Source organism: Lytechinus variegatus, chromosome 2 (genome assembly GCF_018143015.1).
Source record: "Lytechinus variegatus isolate NC3 chromosome 2, Lvar_3.0, whole genome shotgun sequence".
In the NCBI taxonomy this organism is placed as follows: Eukaryota; Metazoa; Echinodermata; class Echinoidea; order Temnopleuroida; family Toxopneustidae; genus Lytechinus; species Lytechinus variegatus.
The window spans coordinates 41,682,900-41,707,194 of NC_054741.1; the positions used below are offsets into that span (position 1 = coordinate 41,682,900).

The window sequence follows — 24,295 nt, forward strand, 5'->3', positions numbered from 1 at the left end:
CAACCTATCACGCCCGCGGACCGTCCGCCCAGGCGACGGGACCGTCGGGTTCTGGCCTGAACCTCACTTTCTTTTCGAAAGTAAGGGTGCCCTGTCTTACTTAGCTCCTACTCTTGTAAGGTTAGAGTCAGGGCTAGTACAGACACCCGTCCTCCAGCGATCGCCGCTGTAGAGAGGGCGACTCCGATATGAGCACCATCACCGCTCAGCGGTATGTCTCACTATCTTGTAGCTCTCCGAGCTTATGAGTATGTATATCGGATCTGAATGTCATGGTGATTAAAAGTTCTCCTGTGCTTAGTAATTGCTATGCCTTCACCACCCGGTGCTTTATGGTTATTTTAACCTATTTGTCTCGTATTCGGGCGGCTCGTTCGAGCCCTGCCCGAGCTGCCATCACCGGTCGTCCCCCCGGACACCGCCGGCAGCACCCGCACCGAATACCTGGAGGGAATCAGCTTTTCATATGCTAGATATCCCTCCTGTTGACATTCACAGCTGTTCCCTGAGTCTTTCCCGGTCGGGTAAGCATCATCTCGGAGGAAAGAAACCGCCGTACATCTCATGAGATTGTTGGCTATGTACGTGCGTTCAAGCTTGTTTAAAGCCCCAGGATTCTCTGTCGGCATTTCTATGCCTACTTTCTGGGCACACCCACCGTGCCGGGTCGGCGAGTGTACACTAAACTGTACGCCACCAGACCATCGGTCGAGCTCTAACAGTCTATCTTATAGACTGCCCTCTATGTGGGTCAAACTTGCGGGCGTCTCCGCCGTTTCCTCCTTGTGTGGAGTGGTCTACGGTCGATGTTTTTACCGTGCCCGTTTGTCGAATCGTCTTCTTTTTTAGAAGATGTTTCACTCGGCACACTCGAGTCGCCTCGCATGCTGCTTTCATCCTCCTTCCATGCAATGCATGTGGCCATGGTCACCGCGCGACCGAGGATGATGTAACCGTGGATGGATGTATGCTTATGCCTGCCTAACCACGATCACTACGACCCGCTTTCTCTCGGGCAGACTGTGGATGAGCCTCTCCATGTAAGTGATTTACTTCACTGGAGTTCTTCTTTTAGAAACTTAGATTCTCATCCCCCGCTGCTTAGGGCGTCATTTTTGCCGCCCCCCTGCAGCTTTTCGGAACTCCTTATCTTTCCGATATCGGACTGTTCCACACTGCCGCAACCGGCGCCGGCGGTGCTTGCTCTTACGATCACCAGAGAAACCAGGCCTTGTGGCTGTTTTCATAAACAATTGGTTCTCACCGCAGACTGAAGGAAATTTTTGTGATTACTTTCCTCAAGTCTCCTTACTCCTTCGCTTGTTTCTTCAAGCGAGGACATCGACACTCTTAGCCAGTTTCCGCCCCTAACTTGATAGGACAGGGCCATTGTTTCCTCATTCGATTCCGTTGGGAACGTAACTGTTGAGGTATCATATCTGGCGATGTCTGTTGGTTTAGAGCATCTCTTGATTGTCGTTTACACGTAAGATCATGACAGAGACTTTTTTCGCCAGCTCCCTCTGGCGTACGCTTGCTGCTGCTAGGGATTCCCCCGCCCAGCGGACATCCATCGCAGCCTAGCCTTACAGGCTCTCTCGGCAATGGTGGCTTGAGCCAAGCCACCTCTTCCACCGCGGGCGCTGCACCCTCAGACGGGTGCTTTAATCAGTACGGGAGAAAGGGGATCCTGAGTTCTCTCTCGATCCCTCGGTCTATCACACTTGTTTTATCGTGATGTGTACCGCTCTGTTTCTCTGACACGCCCGGTTGAGCTGTTTTGACCAGACTGCTCTATTCTACATAGACAGCAGGTCCGCGGCATTTTCTTATTAACAGGATGGCACTCAGTCGCTTCTCGACACTTGACTGCCTTACGAGTGGTTTTCTTAAACCTTACTCTCCGTCGTCCAGGTCCCTTTCGGACCGCTAGACTCGTTCTGCCACAGCCCTCTATCAGAATTCTGCAGATGTTCTGCCCTCACGCATCTGAGACAGATATCGAATTCTGGGCGCTTTCTCCCACGCGGAGGCTTCTGAGACATCTCGCCTTCTCAGATTGATCAATTGATCACTTACTGAGCCTTAAAAGCTTCAGTTTTCCGATCACGATTCTTGTTGAAATTTTCAACAAAATCCGAATCTTACGATCTAGTCAGCTGGTGAGGTTGTTCTCCTGACACTAGGCCGAGGGCCCATGATACTTAGTATCATTCTTCTTGGGCTCTTTCTATGGAATCGTCGTTTACTACTTCTTGAGGACCGCCTATTGACGCTCCTCTTTCCTTCACTTCCTTGTTCTTAAGGACTTCTTCACATGAGGCTTTATTTGCCTCCCCTGTCCTTAAGGCAACGGCCTTCGTGTCTTCATCTCCCTATTTTTACGCACTTCTTAGTCTAGACATGCCTCCCTTCACGTTGAATCCGTCAAATGGGTATATCCCAGTTATTGATAGTAAATTATGAAAATACTTACCATGATTTTCTTATTTACGAGATAACTGGATATACCCATTTGAACCCTTCCTCCTACCCCTCGCCTTGTGTGACAACATGTCTTGCTTGCAGGCTCATGAGAGGATATGGACGCCAATTTGCGCGATGATCTTGGGATAGTGCGTTAATAGGGAGATGCAGCGCGCGCGCAGGAAAAGTTGTGTACTCTATATTCGGCACGCAAGTTTATCGTAATGAACTAGCAAATCAAATGGGTATATCCAGTTATCTCGTAAATAAGAAAATAAAGTATTTTCATAATTTTACTCACATTATCAATTATATTCTTTTTCACTAACATTCATTTCCTTACTTGCATGGAAGTAATTATAGCTTCATAGTGTTAACAGCATTCTTAGTGTTATCTGATTTTCTAGGGATAAAGTAGGCCTATACCATTAATGCATATGTAAACTGTCAGAACCACAATTCACCCTCTAAACTGCTGAAAGCCTCAGAAGTCATATAGCATAGTTTTGACATGCAGTCTCTTCATGACTGCAACGCTTGGCGTTTGCCATGTTCACCCCTTTACCCCCCATTTTCTCTGTTTCTTTCTTGTCGCTTCTAGATACAGATTCTTTATCAGCATGAGCCTCTCATATTCTTCCTTAGACTAGCTCAATATAGCCGCTGAAGAGGTGCCTAACACTGGAATAGTGTTTCCTATCAGTGGTAATGTAGAATATAACAGAGAGAGACCCCTCATCGCCTCCACCAAGGGTGGAACCGTTGATCCGAGTCCACATGCCCATGGGGGTGGAACCGTGGAAGTGCGTCCATGTGCCCAAAAAGTTATATGCGTTAGAACCTTAACCTATTTTGGGGAGCGTCGTACTAGCTCAGAAAACTTTGGCCCGAATTCACCAAGGTGGACTCTTCAAAATCCACGGATTTTAGAATCCGTGGATTTTTTAGTCCATGGATTCTGGAAAATCCACTGATTCTGCAGTTTGTGATTCACCAACAGTGGACTCAAAAATCCACGGATTCTACCAGACCCACGGTTGAGTCCATGGATTCAACCGTGGACTCTACTAAATCCACGGATTCATCCATTGATTTTCAATCAAATTAAGGGAATTTCCCTTTTTGAGACTGCACTGCACATGCTCAGTGTCATGAAAACAAACATCTGCAGCATATACACAATATACCAAAAATATTATTCTAAAATAAATATTTGCTGGTACCCCCCCCCCCATCTCCCAAGAATTATGTTTGCTGGCATTGATTGTTGTGTATCTTTACACACACACACACTCACCCTCACACAAAATAGAAGCACATCATCAGCTAGCTGCACCTGATCAACCATGGCCCTGAAATGGCAAAAAGCAGAAATCCATTATTTAATCGAGTTAATCTCAGATAGACAGGATAAGATATGTAACTGAGAAACTAATCACAGTCCTTTTTACAGCAACCAATTCCACATCACTAAAGCACCACTGGATCCATCTTTAAGAACAAGGTAATCACTGATTGCCAATTCACTTTGAATCACGCCATTATCATGATACAATCAGGAAACTAATCATGAATAACGTTTTCAGACATTCCAATCCTTTATACTTAAACACCATCACCTAATCTAAAATATCACAGCATTATATTTGATTTTGACACACACAAAAAACATATCATCACCATGATCACTCTTATCAATGGGAATAACATCTGGAATAATTCAAAGCACAATCAATTCAATTTGATAACAGACAACAATTTAATATATTATTTTGTCACATTTTCCACACATGAATAACCACACTTTACATGATTATTTAACTATGATTACATAGATTATGACTGTTAAATTTAATTTTTCTGCAAGTCAAGTGATATGCATGTAAAAATTATTTTTTTAAAATTTATTTATATCGTACTATCATGGAATACCATTAATCCTATACAGGCATCGGAGCCCCCCCCCCCTCAATGATTTTTTTTTAACGCGCTCTCTGACTTTTTAATTTCAAGTCTTGCGCAACTTATGAGACCAGTTTTGCGTCACCCAGGTACGCGGTTCCGAAATTACGTTACATTATGTCAGACCAAAAATCATAAATGTATGATTATTTTTAGTTCTGCTGGTTTAAATGTATTTATTTTATGCTGCTTATGATCAGAAGAGTCCCCTACAACTTTCATTGAAAAAACAATGATATCAAATATGCATTACATAAAATTGGGAGTTGGGAGAAATTAATTGCCAAACACAGATTTACAAACTTTTTTTGAGGGGTTTATATTGTATCAACAGTACTGCAGATTATATTAAATACTCATAGATAAAGAAATAACAGAAGTTCTTGATTTTTTGATGTGGTTGGGAGAATTCATTAAATATTGATATCATAAAAACTGTATATAGACATATCTATTCATAAATTAGGAATTATGTTGCAATGGATGACATTGTACTATAAAGACCAAGAAAAACAAATATAGTATACAGTACCGGACTCATTATCAATATTCATGAAAATTAGGGCAATAAATTTTAAATGTCCAGCTCAGACGTCAGATAGGGGTAATACTATATTATATTTATGTTATTAATGTACTTATATTCTTCACTCTGTATGATGATTAAGTATTTATTGAATATTGATATATGACTTCGGCATTATCGATTGAAAAATACACGAAGAGCATGACAGTAAGAAAGTGAGAATTTATTTTTAAAGTAAACCTAGTTAGAAGGATCTGGTCTTTGTCTGAATGATTTTCACACTTCTCTAACTTAAAGAAATACAATGGAATTATTAGATTTTGTATATATGTTCATATATCAAAAAAAATTATCGAAAGACTCACTTAAATTCTTAGTCTGTAGCATCTAATATCTAGATAAATAAATTTGTAAGGAAAATGTTCAAGAGCATATTCAAAGGACAAATAAGTACTGTACAGTACATTACAAAGAGAGGGTGCTAAATAAAACAATCTAAATTTAAATGCTTAAAAAAAGTCAATGACCGCTATTATACTTTAGTGACATTGGAATGATGATAGGAGTACAAGTCACATTATCGACCCTTTCCCAAAAGTTCAGACTGGCATAACAGAGTATACATTTATATTAAAAATGCAATCTGCACATTGACGGAATACCTGTTCTTCCGGTTAAGGAAGTACATGTAGATCTAAGAAAATCCAGCGACAGGGTCAGGGGGAATCAGAAATTTTGGAAGAACCGAGTGAAAAGGGGAACAAGTCAAGGGTCTAATCGTCTAACGTCAACGAGTACGTCTAGCCGTGTCACAGAGCTCGCGAAAGACCAACACAGAAATGCACTTATGGGGCTACACAAAACCATTTCCGCAAGAATTTTTTTCACTAACTCGACTCTCATGACCGTACCTAAGATACATGCATTTATGGCATAAATTCGGACATTACTTCACAAATCAATGCATAAAAAGTTACAAAAAATATTGCTCATCAAACAAATATGTCAAATTACTCACAATTTTCTCGGAGCTCGGTCCAGCATGTATTTTTTCAACCACTTTCATGTCCAGTCTTCCACCTTAAATTTTGCTGCAAAGCTTGAACCCAAATGCTGCGCTGTGATTGGCCAATTGCGCCTAGAATCCACGGATTCTGTGGAGTCCACTGTTTCAGACCACCCCAAACAGTTGACTTGAAATCATGACGTAATAGACTTGGTTGAATCCGTGGATTCAGTCGAGTCCACCTTTGTGAATCACAAAAGCGAATCCGTGGACTGTGGACTCAACAAAATCTGTGGATTTGCAGAATCCACCTTTGAGAATTCGGGCCTTTGACTCCTCCAGGGCTGTCAGACCCACTGGATATTGGGTCACGTACCCAAGTCCGGGGGAGAGCACGGGTCTCTCTTCCAAGCAACGACTAGGCTCGTTGCCGTGTCAGACTCCTCAAGGGAGCATCAGCAAAGGGCTGCCAGCCCCTAATCACAAGAGACTTGATAGTTGGACCCCGTCAGACTCACAATTTAATCTGACCCCGTCAGACTCGGCGGACCTTTCTTCTCGGTTGGTAAGCGCTCCCGGAGAAGAGCTAGGTTGGAAAAATCAGGGCCCGTCCAGGCCCTTCTTCCTTCTGCTCCACCGTCAGAGCCGCCAGAGAAGAAGAAATCCTCGACCGTAAGCCCCGTATCTCTGGGCTATCCGTTTTCCGATTCTTCTGCCTATGGCCAGGCCTCAGCAACTTTCAAGTTGCATCAGAGCGCATTCGAGCATTACGGGCTTTTACCCCCTCGCTCGTCGTCTGCTTCAGCCGACGGTGCTACCCATCAAGATTCATTAACTATTCACATTAGCCAATACAAAAAAATTTAGTTAAAAAAAATATATTATGATGGTGCAATGGAACCCCCACTTTTTACTCGACTAATACAGTCATACATGGTATTGGTTCGTTGTTGAAAACTAGGCTTAAAAAGTAGCCTATAGACTGCCCAGTGGGCAATTAATATTAGCTGAAATTATTAGCAGAGACCAAATGAAGATGAAAATAAATTGTTTGGAAGATTTATTATCATGCAAAATGCAGGGAACATCAATAAAGAAGACATATCATTCACACACCTCAGCTACTGTATGTGGTCAAAAACAGGCCAAAAATGTGTGATTTCTATTTATGCACCATATTGAAAAGGGGGCCGAAACTACAGTCTATAATGTCATTCCAAATCAAAGACATAAATTTTCTCAAAGTATAGATATGGATGAAGGGAATGATATTATGCTTTACAGGAAATGTATCCAAGAAAGTACACTAAAAAGAAAATAAATTTCATAATTGATTTTCGACAATTTTTGAACCAAGAAATCACCCAAACTAATGATATGCAATTTCATGACCTAATAAGCATAGGTAAACAATTTTTGTACCTGAAATTTTGCATGTCTATGTTTTGAAAGTTTCATTAAAAAAAAATAATGGTTTGGTTGGGATATTCTCCTTTGCTGATGTGGTTTACGGTACACCATGTGGAGTGTTATAGAAGCAGTGGATAGAAGAAGAGAAGAAGTGGATAGGCGAGAAAGTGGAGATTCGAGAATAGAGTATTCTTTCTTGAGAATAGTCCTGAAAAGGACTGTAAACCAGAAGGAATGTTGAGTGAGAACAGCTTAGTAGTAGAGCTGATGAGGAGATGCTGGCTTGAGTCGGCGAGTAGAGATGATGAGTAGTAGAGAGACTCGACGTTTCGGACAGGTGGACTGTCCGTCTTCAGGAGTGAGTGTTCGCTCGGCGTGCGGCGGTACTTATGGCGTGCGTGCGGACGTGGGGGAAAGCTCTAGGCCGGCGGGCTGACGTCGTAGGTGGCGCTCTGAGGTGGGTCGGCGGTTTTGGCGGGAAACGAGTAGGCGTCGTATGCAGACGTGGTGATAGACGGCGGCGTGAGTTACGGCGGCGTGTGTGTGTGTCGGCGGTGTGTACGCCAATGGTGGCGTTCTGTGCGTGTTGGTCGGCGGACTCGTCGGGTGAGCTTCGGCGGGAGTGAGTGGGTGGCCTGTTGTACGGATGAGGTGTTGGGTCGTCGGCGGAGGTTGTAGCGAGGTGTCGGTGGCGGTGGTGTGTGTGTCGGCGGAGTCCCTGGTTGAGTTGGTGATGCAATCAGACTGCTGTGTTGGGTAGGAGGGCTCGGTGGAGTGACGGTGGACGGCTGGTTGTTTGTGCATTGGTTAGAAGTTTGATGGTGACGTAGGATTGGGTGCCAGATGCTGTATAGAATGGGAGTAAGTGGGTGGCCTGGTGTACGGATGAGGTGTTGGGTCGTCGGCGGAGGTTGTAGCGAGGTGTCGGTGGCAGTGGTGTGTGTGTCGGCGGAGTCCCTGGTTAGAATGGGAGAGGAGCCACCTAATCACCAACATCCGGCACTGGAATACCAGAAGGGTCAGGGAGAAGCCATTGAGATACATCAACACAACACTGTGCCTCAAGACCCTGGCCTCCACATCAACAGCATCTGGCACCCAATCCTACGTCACCATCAAACTTCTAACCAATCCACAAACAACCAGCCGTCCACCGTCACTCCACCGAGCCCTCCTACCCAACACAGCAGTCTGATTGCATCACCAACTCAACCAGGGACTCCGCCGACACACACACCACCGCCACCGACACCTCGCTACAACCTCCGCCGACGACCCAACACCTCATCCGTACACCAGGCCACCCACTCACTCCCGCCGAAGCTCACCCGACGAGTCCGCCGACCAACACGCACAGAACGCCACCATTGACGTACACACCGCCGACACACACACACGCCGCCGTAACTCACGCCGCCGTCTATCACCACGTCTGCATACGACGCCTACTCGTTTCCCGCCAAAACCGCCGACCCACCTCAGAGCGCCACCTACGACGTCAGCCCGCCGTGACCGCCGGCCTAGAGCTTTCCCCCACGTTCGCACGCACGCCATAAGTACCGCCGCACGCCGAGCGAACACTTACTCCTGAAGACGGACAGTCAACCTGTCCGAAACGTCGAGTCTCTCTACTACTCATCATCTCTACTCGCCGACTCAAGCCAGCATCTCCTCATCAGCTCTACTACTCAAGCTGTTCTCACTCAACATTCCTTCTGGTTTACAGTCCTTTTCAGGACTATTCTCAAGAAAGAATACTCTATTCTCAAATCTCCACTTTCTCGCCTATCCACTTCTTCTCTTCTTCTATCCACTGCTTCTATAACACTCCACATGGTGTACCGTAAACCACATCAGCAATTGTACATGCCACCATGCAAACCTTCAAACAACATCCATATTCTCCTTTGACTTCATGCTATGTGTAGAATGTCTAAAAAAATTGTGAAAAGGGCCATATATTATGCCATTTTGGTGGGAAGACCACAGATAAAACCCAGCAGCAATGCATTTTTATGAACTTCAGGGTCCATGCCATCCAGCTATGGGGTCATTTGCTTGTCCGGTTTTTGTCTCACCTACATAGCAGAGTGAGACTATAGTCGCCGCTTTTCCGGTGGCGGCGTCAACATCAAATCTTAACCTGAGGTTAAGTTTTTGAAATGACATCATAACTTAAAAAGTATATGGACCTAGTTCATGAAACTTGGCCATAAGGTTAATCAAGTATTACTGAACCTCCTATTAGAGTTTTATGTCACATGACCAAGGTCAAAGGTCATTTAGGGTCAATGAACTTAGACCATGTTGGAGGAATCAACATCAAAATCTTAACCTGAGGTCAAGTTTTTGTAATGTCATCATAACTTAAAAAATATATGGACCTAGTTCATGAAACTTGGACATAAGGTTAATCAAGTATCACTTAACATCCTACATGAGTTTCACGTCACATGACCAAGGTCAAAGGTCATTTAGGGTCAATGAACTTTGGCCGAATGGGGGTTGAATGCCCATCATAACTTTGAAATTTTATGGATCTGATTCATGAAACTTAGACATAATAGTAATAAAGCATCACTGAACATTTTGTGCAAGTTTCAGGTCTCATGATTAAGGTCAAAGGTCATTTAGGGTCAATGAACTTTGGCCGAATTGGGGGTATCTGTTGAATTACCATCATAACTTTGATTGTTTATGGATCTGATTCATGAAACTTGTACATAATAGTAATCAAGTACCACTGAACATCCTGTGCAAGTTTCAGGTCACATGATCAAGGTCAAAGGTCATGTAAGGTCAATGAACTTTGGCCATGTTGGGGTTTTTTGTTGAATAATCATCATATATCTGTAAGTTTATTGGTCTAGTTCATAAAAAGTGGACATAAGAGTAACCATGTATCACTGAACATCTTGTGCGAGTTAGAGTAGTTTTCAAAGTCAGCACTGCTGCTATATTGAACTGCGCGATGCAGGTGAGACGGCCAGAGGCATTCCACTTGTTGGTTGAATAAATCTCTTGGGATGCCAGACTACAAGGTCGAAAGCTGGGCAGACCTCGCTTGTGCCGATGGCCAGGTGTCACAACACTTAAGGTTGCTCCATAACGCCTTCGGGCAGTGCAGGTTTGTACCCCCATGCTCCACATCATCTTCGCCTCGAGCACCGAGCGGATCAAACAGATGCCCACCATTTCACATCCTGGGGAGCCTCCAGCAATTCGTCTGAATCGCCGGCCCACTCTCCTGCATGGGAATTCCCCGCTAGTACGCAGGTGCTACCGACACATGGAATTCATTGGCCTCCATCCTCCCGTCGCTTGAGGCGTCAAATCTTGCTCAACTTACGGGATGCATACTTGCACATCCCCATTCATCTGCCTCGCGTGATCTACTGGGATTTTTAGTCATGGGATACGAGGTATTGATAGTGGGCCTTCCTGTTCGGTCTGCAACCGGCACCCAGGGTGTTCACCAAAGGGATCACCGTTGTGGCAACCTACTCAAAAAGCCGATCCCTGCGGCTGTTTGTTTATCTCCCTCTCACCTCGCCCAACTCCTACGGGTAACTCAGGTTTAAGGGTTTGTCGTCAACTGGGAGAAATCAGAGCTTACTCCCTGCGTTCCCACATACTTTTGCTTGGAGATAGACATTCTGAGCCAGATTACTTGGCCTAGTTCCGACAGGTTACGGTCAATCACATCCCTCGCTCGCCACTTGAGGGCGATGAGCCCGTGTCTGGCTATGACTGTTGGATTACTTGGCCAGTCTAGTCAACATCTTATCAGATTGTCACCTAGACATGAGCCCATCCCAGAGGCATCTTCTTCGCCATTACAAGCCTAGTGTAGAATCTCTTTAGTTAAGGATCCCCCCTCTCGGTGTATATCCGACGCAGCCTAGCCACATGGACCCGCACATCGTTTGTGGCTCAGGGCTAGCCACTTCGCACTTCTCTCTTGTCTGCCTCAGTGGTCACGGACGCCTCGCTCTTGGGCTGGGGCGGTCACTTTTTATACCTTTCTCCTTTATTCTCTTCCTCCTAATTTTGGTGATATTTATAGAAAGCCACATTTAGCAAGAGATGAGACTTAATGGACCTCTTATCACAATTATCTTTCCCCGATGGAAAGTCCGCTAATTGAGCGCTATGAGACTTTTCAGAATATCAAAAGTCTCCTAACTATTCAATTAAAGTCTTTGCGCGGTTATAATGCGTACTATTGTAAGTGCGTGCAACGCAACTCTGCCAAATAAGGAAAGGGGCACTTAAGTGACTTTTCAGAATACCGAAATGCTAATTGAGTGCTTATTGACCGCTAATTGAGCTTTCAGAATACCGCCCCAACTCATGTACATGTAGGATTATGACATTATTGGCATCTGGATTCATTGCAGTCATGCCTTAGTTTGGCACAATTAAATCAAAATTTACATCAATGCAAAGAATACCTCCTGATCACCCAATATGGTATCAAATTATTGTGGACATGGTACTTTTCCAGCCATTTATAATGATTATGTGTTCATGACATATATTTGTTAAATTGTAGATTTATGAGGTGTTAAGTTTTATTTGATTCACATGGTAGTGTGAATAAATGTTGTATTTTATGAAAACAAGGATGTTCAATATAAGCTTTGGATGCAATGCAGAATAACATTTCCTCAAATCATTTTGTCTGTAATACAGTATGGAAGAGTGTGAAGCTCTTTGTACTAGACTGGCTATAATGGTCAATGGACAGTTCAAATGCCTTGGAAGTACACAGCATCTTAAGTCCAGGTAAGTACCGGGGGGGGGGGGGGGCACTTCCATTGATGAGTGGATAGCATGCGTGAACATGGGGTTTTGAAAAGCACCCTAAATAAGTATTTTTCGTGTTCTGAAAATGCACAAGTCTTCGGTCACTCGATCTAGGTCAAATAGTATATTATCATATGGATGGTGTTTTTGTGAATGATTAATCTATAGCCCTTTTTAAAGTCAGCACTGCTCCTATATTGAATCACGTAATGCAGGCAAGACTGCCACAGATGCTCCACTTGTTTTAACTTTTAATGTATTGTGGATTTGCATTTGTGTCACTTCTTTGGATTGTTGAAATAGATTATTTGATGTGATAAACTGCAAATGATCAAATATTAATGATTTAACGCACCTCGCCTGCTTATCCAGTTTAGCGAAGCCTCCAAACTTGCTACGCCGCTGGGACAGGCAGCATTTGAACATCCTCTCTGTTGGTTCATCGATGGGAATGTTGTGTATTGCTGCAAGAGAGGAGTTAAATGACCCCCTGAGAAACACTTTCTCTGACAATATTTTTATTTAAAATTTTAATCAGGTACAAAAGATCAGCATAAAACTGTTTTACATCAATGACCTGATGAAAACATAAAGAACAACATAAATCATCAAATCATACATGAAAATAAAGTCAAAATCTAAATCAAAGATAACAATACTTAGTAACATAAATAAACAAATATTGTTACTTAAATGATAATATGAATCCAACTAAAATATTTTAATTACCAAAAGGGAACAGTAACTAATTTGAAAACTACTAATTGTGTAATTTATTCGCTGATAAAAACAATGAACAATGAAATAATTATGGCATTATAGGAAATCGAGTGAAACAATGGCAATCAGTGATAAGTGTATGTCTAACTATTAAATATCAAAGGGTTAAGATCATTACAACTAATAGCAACGTGACAACAATGTTAAAAGGAATTAGAGAATTGTATATTGCAACAAATGAAATATAAGTAAGGGCTATTATGGACAAAATCATTGGATTACTAATACTATCTGGAAAGAACTTAAAAGTATAGGAATATCGGTATTAACCATGGTGACATGAAAGTAAGGAGAGGTGAAGAACAGAGATACATTCATATGCTCATAGTGATTGTGACAGCCATTGTGAGTCAAAAAATGACATGGTATCATAGGAAATACATTTTTTTTAAAGGATAATTTGAAAGAATTTACTGAAACTGCATTCTTAAGTGAATCTGGCAAATTGTTCCAGACCCGTGCGGCGGAGAACATAAAAGATATCTTGAATCATTCAATATTAGATTTATGAGGGACCTACCCCTGCCTCAAATGAAAAACTTGGTACATCAAACTTCTTCAAGTGAAAACTTTGACGTAGACCCTTTACACCTATCTGATGAGGTAGGAAAGATTTGTCAAGAAGGCAAGGGCTGTCTCATCTCCAGGACCTAATCGTGTGTCATATATAGTATTTAGATACTGTACCAGGGTGAGGAGGCTATTTTGGGGGTATTGTGGAGAAATAATGTGGTTCCAAAGGAATGGAATAAAACTGAAGGTGTGTACATACCTAGAGAAGAGAATGCCTAGAGGATAGAATCATGCTCAGGCTGTCCAATATCTCTCCTTAATATCGACGGGAAGATCATGATGGGAGTCCTTGCTGGGCATGTTTTCAAGTAATATAGAGTATTTATATTGCACACATATCCACCTTGTTAGGTGCTCAAGGCGCTCCTATACAGTGCATATCAAAAAAAACGGGACAGATTTGAAAAGTCTATAAAATTTTTGTTTCAAAAATGATGTCTATATTTTGGTGTTAATAGATGCTCTAAGGTCTTATCTTTGAAATGCAATTTAAAAAAAAAAAATTTATTCATGCTTGAGCGAACAAGGGACGTTTTAGTTGGGGGTTCAAAAAGAGGCTTGCGCCAGAATAGCAGAATATGTGTAATACAATGATCGGACTTCTTGCTAATCAGGAGACTTCCTCTTGACCTTTTCATTATCTGTGCCACAATTTTCGAATTATGCTCTCAAATTTCATTTACAAAGTTATTTATTCAATTGAATTTCGTTTTTTCATTTAATCTTCTCTTACCTTTTAATTTTCCTTCATAAGTAACTGAGAAAAGAAGATTTTTTTGTCAACCCAAGCAAGAAGATTTGAATGATTAATTGGGAAAACTTGTGATTATCAAAATCGTTTTATGTGAAACAAATAATGTTATGTACCTTTAAAAGACATAAATCTATTTTTCAATGGGCCAGTAATTCCTTGACCAAGTTTAATTGCTTGACAGGAAACACAGGAAGGGATTCATGTGTTTCAATGACAATGGTGTATTGAGTCAATTTTGAAGGAGCTAGATATGGCATATCGGGTGAAATGTATTAAAAAGTTGTGAGCGAGCGAAGTGAGCATGCAAATATTCCCACCTTTTTTTAATTACAATATCAAATTTTGTGATAGTTTTTGACATAATATTCAGAAAATAATATATTTTACTTTCTATCTTTCCTTTTATTTCCTGTCCACTTTTTTTCTTGGTCAAGATTTCTTAATTGGGGGGGCCAACCCGAGCGCCCACCCATCTGTGTGGCTTTGTTCAAAAGGCACCATAATTTTTGTAGCACATAATGAAAGGATTTGAATAAAAAAATCCATGCTCTCCCATAATTCGGTTGAAAAAAAATAATTTTAGCTTGAAGAAGGAATATTCAAAGCTAACAGAGAGCATATTAAAAAGAAATAACAGAATAATTCAAGCAAATAAATAATCTGAAAATGAATTTTGACCGCATGATTTAAAAATTATGGCAAAGATAATGAAAAGGTTAAAAGGAAGTCTGCTAATAAGCAAGAAGTCCGATCATCATATGACTCATATTCTGCAATTCTGGCGCAAGCCTCTTTTTGAACCCCCAACAAAAACATCCTGTGTTCGCTCAAGCATGAACGAAACTAATTTTTTTTAACAGCATTTGAAAGACCAGACCTTAGAGCACCTATTAACACCAAAATATAGACATAATAATTTGAAACTAAAATTTTATAGACTTTTCAAATCTGTCCCGTTTTTTTTTTTGATACGCACTGTATTACCCGGCTAAGCTAGGCGTTCACAGCGCACACAGCATCTTGAGGAATTACTTCCAACCGGTACCCATTTCCTCACCTGGGTTGAGTGCAGCACATTGTGGATCAGTTTCTTGCTGAAGGAAATTACGCCATGGCTGGGATTCAAACCCACGACCCTCTGTTTCAAAGTCCGAAGACTAATCCACTGGGCCACAATGCTCCACAAGTACCTACTTGTTAATGGATTCGTTGACACAGCTGTTCAGAAGGCAAGAGTTTCAGGGATTTCTGTCTGTGTTGAACACTCTGCAATGATACATGTATGGCACACAATTCAAGAGGCAAAGAGAAGGAAGATGGACCTATCAGATCTATGGCTGGACTTAGTCTATGGCTGGACTTAGCCAATTCATACGATTCATTACTACACTCAATGATATTGTTTACCTTGGATTTCTTCTACATTCCCGAAAAAAATTGTTATTTCCTAAAGTGTTAATTCCAGGATTTTAAGATGAGATTTTCTACAAGGAATATACAACAGCTCAAGGTAGATATCTCGATGGGATGTGCCATTTCTCCAATTCTATTTGTCACGGCAATGGAAGTCATAACTAGAGCTGCATGTTCTAGTTGTTGAGGTGTTAAGATCAAACCTTGACTCAAGCTGCCACCAATACGTGCTTTCATGGACGACCTTACCTTACTCAATCCATGCACAGCTAATGCATGGAAGGCTGTGAAGCGGCTAGATCAATTGATGAATTGGTGCAGGATGAAGTTCAAACCTAGGAAGTCTAGGAGTTTGACCATGAAGAAAGGAAAGGTAGATGACAGGACACAATGTAATGGTGGTGAGGTCATTCCATCAACATTAGATGACTCTGTTAAGAGTTAGGGCGCTGGTTCACAAAGGAGCTATATGACAAGAACCAGATAAACGAGGTGCGAACGACGGTCGAGGATGGACTAAATCGTATCGATAGATGTACCCTCCAAAATAAACTCAAGTTGTGGCGCTTAAAGTTTGGTCTCTTCCCAATAATCATGTGGTCATTGATGATGTATAAGATTGCAATGGCGCATGTTGAGAGGATGGGCTATAGTCCAGGATAGAAGAGGCATAACCTTGTTTTTTTATATATACAATATTTTTTTATGGTTTCTTGTCAATTCGAGGGTGGTGATTACGAATCTGAATGATGCCACTCGTGTAACCTTGAGCATTTTCTGCAAATTGGCAAAATCCAACATGGCCGCCAAAATATGCAAATTACCCATGAAAATCCTTAAACTGTCCACACATTGGCTACGAAATGCATGAAATTGTGTGGCAGGAGCGAAATACTCTCTGAAAAAATAATTTTTGACAAAATATTTATTTTCCTGATATTAAAAATGGCCGCCATAGGCCCTTGTATACTCTATTATGTACAATATGAATAGGGAAAACTAGTTTTCACAAAAATGAGCACTTAACTGCAAAAAATCGCAATGTATGAATGAAGTAATATATGCAAATCATCATTGCTAACGAGATATATCATTTATTATGTCATATATGGGAACATTTATGTATTTTGATATCTAAAATAGCCGCCACAGGCCCAAACAGTATTGCGTACAATGGCAATGGGGGCCAAAAAATTCACAAGAGTGATCACTAAAATGCATATTATTAAGATTAAACGAATGGAATACTGACTAAAAACATAATTGTTAACGAAATTTATTATTAATATGCCATGTGATGAAAGTTTCATTTTGATATTCAAAATGGCTGCCAAAGGCCCTAAAAGTATTATGCACAATGAGAAAGAGGAGCAAAGAAATCACAAGAGAGATCACTATAATGCATATATATGTGATAAATTAATGGGATACTGTTTAAAAACATATTTTCTAAGGAAATATATCATTCAGGTTTCAAGTTTATGTTAAATGCTGTATTTTGACTTTCAAAATGGCCGCCATAGACATTAACAGTATTATGTACAATGCAAAGTGGGAAACCAATATTTAAAGGAGTGAGCACCATAAATGCATGTAATAGTGATCTGTGAGTAGAATATTGTCTGAAAGCATAATTTCTATTAAGAAATATCATTTATTCTGCCAGGCGATAAATACTGTTATTGGAAAGTCAAAATGGCCGCCGCAGGCCCTTATGGTATTATGCACAATGTGAATGGGAACAAATTATTTCAACAGAATTTGGCTTTGCTTGGCCAAATGGTGATGTATGAGTGAAATATTGTCTGAAAACATGATTTATAACAAATTTATATCATATCTTGTGTAATTTAGGTGATAAATACTGTATTTCAACATTCAAAATGGCTGCCATATGCCCTTTTCGTGAACATTATTCACTCCACTCAAATTGTATATTATACGATAAGGGCCTGTGGTGGCCATTTTCAGTTTTAAAATGCAGCATTTATCACCTTAATTACACAACATTATGATATATCTCGTTAGAAACCATGGTTTTAGACAATATTTAACCCTTACATCACAATTACATGTATATTCAATATTTAGAGTCAAGTAAAACCAAATTCTCTCAAAATTATATGTCCCATGTTACATTTAAGGACCTATGGCAGCCATTTTGGATTTCAAAGTACAGCATTTATTACCTCCACGACCAATACGTGATGTATTAGTTAGAAATCATATTTAAGACAATATTTTTACTCGTATATCACAGTTATATGCATTTTATGATTCTCACTCTTTGAAAATTTGTTTCTCCATTCTTATTGTGCATGATAAATATAGGGCCTATGGCGGCCACGTTGAACATGTTGAATGTCAAAATACAGCATTTATCACTTAAATGGCATATGAACAATGATGTTTTAGTCAGTATTCCACTCGTTTATCTTAATAATATGCATTTTAGTGCTCACTCTTGTCATTTTTTTGGCCCCGGCCATTGCCATTGTACATAATACTCCTTGGGCCAGTGGCGGCTATTTTAGATATCAAAATACAGTAATGTCCCCATATATGACATTATAAATGATATATCTCGTTATTAATGATGATTTGAATATATTACTTTATTCATACATCGCGAATTTGTGCGGAGTAGTGCTAATTTTGGGGAAAATTAGTTTTCCCTATTCACATTGTACATATGAGAGTATATGGCCTATGGCGGCCATTTTGAATATCAGGAAAATAAATATTTTGTCAAAAATTATATTTTCAGAGATTATTTCATTCCTGCCACACGATTTCATGCATTTCATAGCCAATGGGCGGAAAATATTACGTGCAATTGTGGTGCTCAATACTGTGAATAATGGTTTTCCACTTTGCATTGTACATAATACTGTTAATGTCTATGGCGGCCATTTTGAAAGTCAAAATACAGTATTTAACAAAAAACTTGAAACCTGAATTATATATTTCCTTAGAAAATATGTTTTTAGACAGTATCCCATATTCATCACATATATATGCATTATAGTGATCTCTCTTGTGATTTCTTTGCTCCTCTTTCTAATTGTGCATAATACTTTTAGGGCCTTTGGCAGCCATTTTGAATATCAAAATGAAACTTTCATCACATACATGGCATATTAATAATATATTTCGTTAACAATTATGTTTTTAGTCAGCATTCCACTCGTTTAATCTTAATAATAAGCATTTTAGTGATCACTCTTGTGATTTTTTTTATTTCTTTGCTCCTCTTTCTCATTGTGCATAATACTTTTAGGGCCTTTGGCAGCCATTTTGAATATCAAAATGAAACTTTCATCACATACATGGCATATTAATAATATATTTCTTTAACAATTATGTTTTTAGTCAGTATTCCACTCGTTTAATCTTAATAATATGCATTTTAGTGATCACTCTTGTGATTTTTTGCCTCCATTGCCATTGTACGCAATACTGTTTGGGCCAGTAGCGGCTATTATACATATCAAAATACATAAATGTTCCCATATATGACATAATAAATGATTTATCTCGTTAGCAATGATAATTTGCATATATTACATCATTCATACATTGCGATTTTTTGCAGTTAAGTGCTCATTTTTGTGAAAACTAGTTTTCCCTATTCATATTGTCCATAATAGAGTAGGCCTATGGCGGCCATTTTGAATATCAGGAAAGTAAATATTTTGTCAACAATTATTTTTTCAGGGAGTATTTCACTCCTGCCACACAATTTCATGCATTTTATAGTTAATGTGTGGACAATTTTAGGATTTTCAAGGTTACACAAGTGGCATCATTCAGATTCGTAATCAGCACCCTCAAATTGACAAGAAACCATCAAAAAATATTGTATATATAAAAAAACAAGGTTTGGTCAAGTTTCTATGGGGCCTATCCTGGACAATCTGCACATCCGGAAATGGCTTGGCATCACTCCATGCACAACAAATATAAGCTTGTATGTGTCTGATAGAAGGCTTGTATACATGGAGGCACAATGAGATCTTGAACGAATTGAGCGATGCCCTAAAGATCACAATTGAGAAAGCAAACCAGACAAAACCATAAAATGCTCCAGCGATCTCATTTGTGAAGGCTGGAACAAGTACCGACAGTAACGGACTATAAACCACACCCTTTGGATTAATCGCACCCCCAACTTTGGAGTAAAAAAAAATCCTCACATTTGCATGCACATTTGAGGTACGAAGAAACAAAAACTAAGTTAAAGATTTCAAAGTATCCAAAGAGATTACCGGTATGCGGAAATCTGCTATTCTTGATCAATTCATCTACAAATGTTAGCAAGAAAGAAAGGTCCGATAATATTGGCCACTTACACACTCACTGACCTCACAGTCACAGTGTACACACATACAGCACTGCCTTTCTTGTACATTGCAAACTTCGATACGGTAACAATACATCTTATCAAATTATGATCTGTCTTTCCCGGCGTAGGAGGAAGAAACATTCACATTTCTTGCATCACAACCTCACAATCACTTTCAGAATTTGTCTAGCATTCGATGTCTTAGCATGAATTTTGGATACAGGATTACAGGAAGGTTCAAGAAACAAAGAAATTTGCATTTTTTCCAGTTGTTTTTACGGCTTCGTGCCGTCTCTCTTGTGCGTGGTGTACATGGTATCATATGAAAAGCAAACAGGAAAGAAAAAATAAGCTGGAACGAAACGGGACTTTGGAGGGCTTCGGGAGGGGTTAGAATGAATAGTGCCAGCTTAAGTCACACTGTCACCACAATGCAACGCAAGCTCTCAGCTCACTCAACTCTCGCTCAGATGTGACAAAATATATACCGAGTATGCTTGGCGTCTCTTTGAACTTAACCAGGGAACTTCGCTGCTTTGAATCAAGAATAAAGTCAAAATTAGCGTCATAAAGGTGGGTGCATTTGTTATGGACAATATTTGATTAAGTTTGTAATAATCACTTCCCATTACCCACAGCTCATACCCCTCTAAAATACATTGCCCTGGGCGGCTACGCCAGGCCACTCGATGTGTTGTGAACTGGCATACGTCTTACATGTTCGGGAGGGGTTACAACGTGCTGGCTCAGACCGTAACTGTGGATAAACCGCACCTCCGACTTTTGCTTCTATCCCGCCAAGAAAAAGGTGCGATTAATAGACCGTTGCGGTCAGTACAAGAGCCAACAGGAAAGCTAGACTACACACAGGTAGGCTCCTTTGTCTAGCAAGACACTGGCTGTTGGTCTCAGACTTGGATGAGCAGATGGCCTTTCCAAGTGAATACCAACATGCGACTATATACATGTATGGTAGTCTGATCGAAGCAGTCAAGTCGGTCATCTTGTATGGACTGACTGTGCCATAGGAGAACAGTGAGACAGCCCATGAGTAGAATACTTCAAAATATGCCAGAATTATCTCAGAATGTAAGGAGAGGGGATGGACGGTAGACTACTCCCCAGTGGAGAGCCACTGCAGAGGATATACGACAAAGTCTCTCCATTTCTTCTTCTCAAGGACGGAAATAACCAACAGAAGGAAGCTGGCTTTGGACTTAATGGAGATTGCTTCATCGAGCATCCTCGACTGAGGATCCAGCTGTTTTGGGGGACATTTCTTTGCACAAGGTGTGTTTTGACTATTTCGTGGTACTGGACTCCCAGTGATCACATGGGAATAGGCCTTGGTGACAAATCAGGAACAGGCTAGTGACAGCAAGGAGAGACTTGCATGACTTAGCCGGCAGCCCCAGCGGGGAGGAGGGGGTTGACTGCCCCTAACTTAGCCGTTTGTGGCACCCACTACCGGTATATTGATACAATTTCTGATAGACAAGAATACTCCCAGAGTGATCCGAGAGGGGGAGCGGAAGAATCACTCGCACGAACAGATGATACTGATATAAGGACTAGGCTTCACCCCAGGACTACGATTGCGCCCAACCAGGTAGCCTGTGTACTGTGCAATAGACATTTCAACACCACCAAGGGTCTAAGAATCAACCAGGCTGCATTAAGAGAGCGACATCTGAGCAGCCTAGGAGTGAGCAGTGGGCTGAGCAAAGGAGGGATAAATCATGTGAGGTGCATGGAAATAGTGGCAAGGATGACAACCACAGTGCCACGAATTCCGACGCTACATCCCACAACCCAAGTAGCACGAGCAAACGTAGTGAAGTGGCCTAATTCAAAGAGTAAAGACATTTGGGAAACCATGGATGAACGACTTGACAAGATACTGGTCTAATCTATGAAGGGAAATGCTGAAGAGAAACTCTCTTCTATGATGGAGGCTACATACTAGTACGGGGTCGACAACTTTGGTTGTTCCTGTACGAAGTCACAGGTGGTTACATCAAGGCTGAGTAGAAGACAGCAAGAACTGTGTACACATTTAAGCAATGCATGCCTTGCCCCCTACTTCAATTCTTGTAATATATTTGCTGCATGAACTTTTTTTACTGCGCCACTCGCGGACTATTTACTTTAAAGTCTTGTGCATCTTTTGAAACCAGTTTTGCGATGCACAGGTACGGGGTTAAAAAATTACGCAACATTTTGTAAGTGCATGTCAGACCGAAAATTGTTTTTAAAAATGTGATTTGTGTAAAAAGTCAATGCAAATGTATGGATGGGTGAAAGGGTTGATGGATTGATGAAAACATTGATGGAGTGATGGATAGGTGGGTAGATAGATGGATTATTGAAAGGATTGACCGAGTGATGGATGGATTGATACATTGATGGATGTTCAATGAGTAAGATGATCAAGTAAATTTGTGGATAGATGATATAGAAATAGATAAAAAGATTAAAGGTTAGATGAGTGGTGGATAGATGGATAAAAATGTGAAAAATGTACAGATGGATAGATGAATGGATAAATGGAGGCATTGATTGTAAAAGTAAATCAATCCATTATTACCAAACTTGAGACTAATGCTAGATTGTCACTTGTAATTGTTTGCGCTTCATTGAATGCTTGAATGGAGTGTTTAATAGTGTTATTAACATTTAAGAAATGATATCTTACTCATGGAATAAACACTCTATCAGCACACTATGTTCTTATTACCTCCTCCTTATTGAAACCACAAATTGAAAATAGCAGTGGTATGATCAATCAAAGAATGGTATATTGTGATCTTTGATACAACCCCATCCTTAAAACAGTAAAAAGTTGACTGTGGTAATTACTATTATCATTATGTACTATCCTTTCCTCTCAAACAGATTTGGTACTGGTTATACCCTGATCATAAAAACAAGTACCCCAGCATTGATTGAACCCACCAAAGCATTTGTAAGCCAAGGTTTCCAGGGTGCAGTTTTACTTGAACAACATCAGGTTAGTATTCAGTTAGGCGCAGTGGAAGACCTCAAATTGCATCTCATTAACGACCGTTCTATTTTGAATTTGCAACAGACTTACTGGTTATCGAAAACGTGGCCAATGAAAGTCAAAATCTTGCATCTCTTATTGTGTCTTTTAGAAGACATTTCATGTGTTGAAATTTTCCACATTAATTAACATTTTCATGAATTTGATGTATGTGAAAAAATATTTGATTCTATGATGTAAGACTTGAGATTTATCATATTTCCAAACGAGACTTGCAGAAAAAACAGGCTGCCTATTTGGTGACACAACCTTGCGCAAATGCTACACATGTGAAAAGTATATGTAAATGTTTATGAGGCTTCATTCCTTATATGGTATGATTTTTCTTTAAGCCAGTCTTATATGAAGATAGAAAATCATGGTTTTATACAAGCCTCAACAAAGAAAACTACACTCATCAAAACCTCGAAAAATTACATCATTTGACGTGACGGCAGGACGCTGATTTCCTTTGCTCTGCTGTTCATGTGTTGTGCAAGGTTGTTGTGATAAACAAACTGATTGGCGAAAATTATCCCTTGCCACGTGAGATGTAATGTTCATTTCAAATTTTGCGCCGTGTGGAGTCGCAATTCCACACAGCGCAACATACTCAAATATGAACATGGGGGAGTAGGATGCAATAGATCGGATGCGTCATGATTATTTTGAACATTGACATTGCTCACAATTGTATTGCACAAAATTTACATGGATATACAAATGATATTTTTTTGCACATATTCATAGCATTCATTTTGTAGCTGGTAAGAAAAAAGTGAATTTTGTTGCTCCGATTTTTTAATTTCAGACATAATATCCTCCCTAAATGTAAGGTGATTTGTAAAACATTGGACTAGTGTACTGTTCAAACTTTATTACTTCATATTGTTCAACGAACGTAGAGGGCAGCAACACACAGCAGTGTTGCTTTTAGGAAGGTCCACTTCGCTAAGAGTTTGTGACCATTTTCTCCCAGAGCTTTTTTTTTTGGAAGATTGTAGAGTTGATTTTTTTTTTGTTCAATTTTACTATTTTTTATGGATAATATAAGAAAATATGTTAAAAAATATTATTTACTTTTTTGTGTGTTTAAAACAATATAAGACAAAAGCAAATCATGATTCTTGTAGTTTGCATAGCAATACTAATACATAGACTAATGACATTTGTGTTACCATTCTTCTGCTTAATTTCGCTGCCCCTAC

General features: G+C 40.3%; 1 protein-coding gene across 1 annotated transcript in view; it reads left to right on the forward strand.

The window, feature by feature from the left end:
* LOC121408106 (phospholipid-transporting ATPase ABCA3-like) overlaps positions 1-24,079 on the forward strand; it is a 292,368-nt gene extending 268,289 nt beyond the window's left edge. The window contains exons 31-32 of the mRNA XM_041599444.1: positions 12,066-12,158; positions 22,940-24,079. Of these exons, the coding sequence (XP_041455378.1) occupies positions 12,066-12,158; positions 22,940-23,237 (391 nt within the window). The 3' untranslated portion in view covers positions 23,238-24,079. The remainder of the gene's footprint in view (positions 1-12,065; positions 12,159-22,939) is intronic.
* The last annotated feature ends 216 nt before the right edge of the window (positions 24,080-24,295 follow it).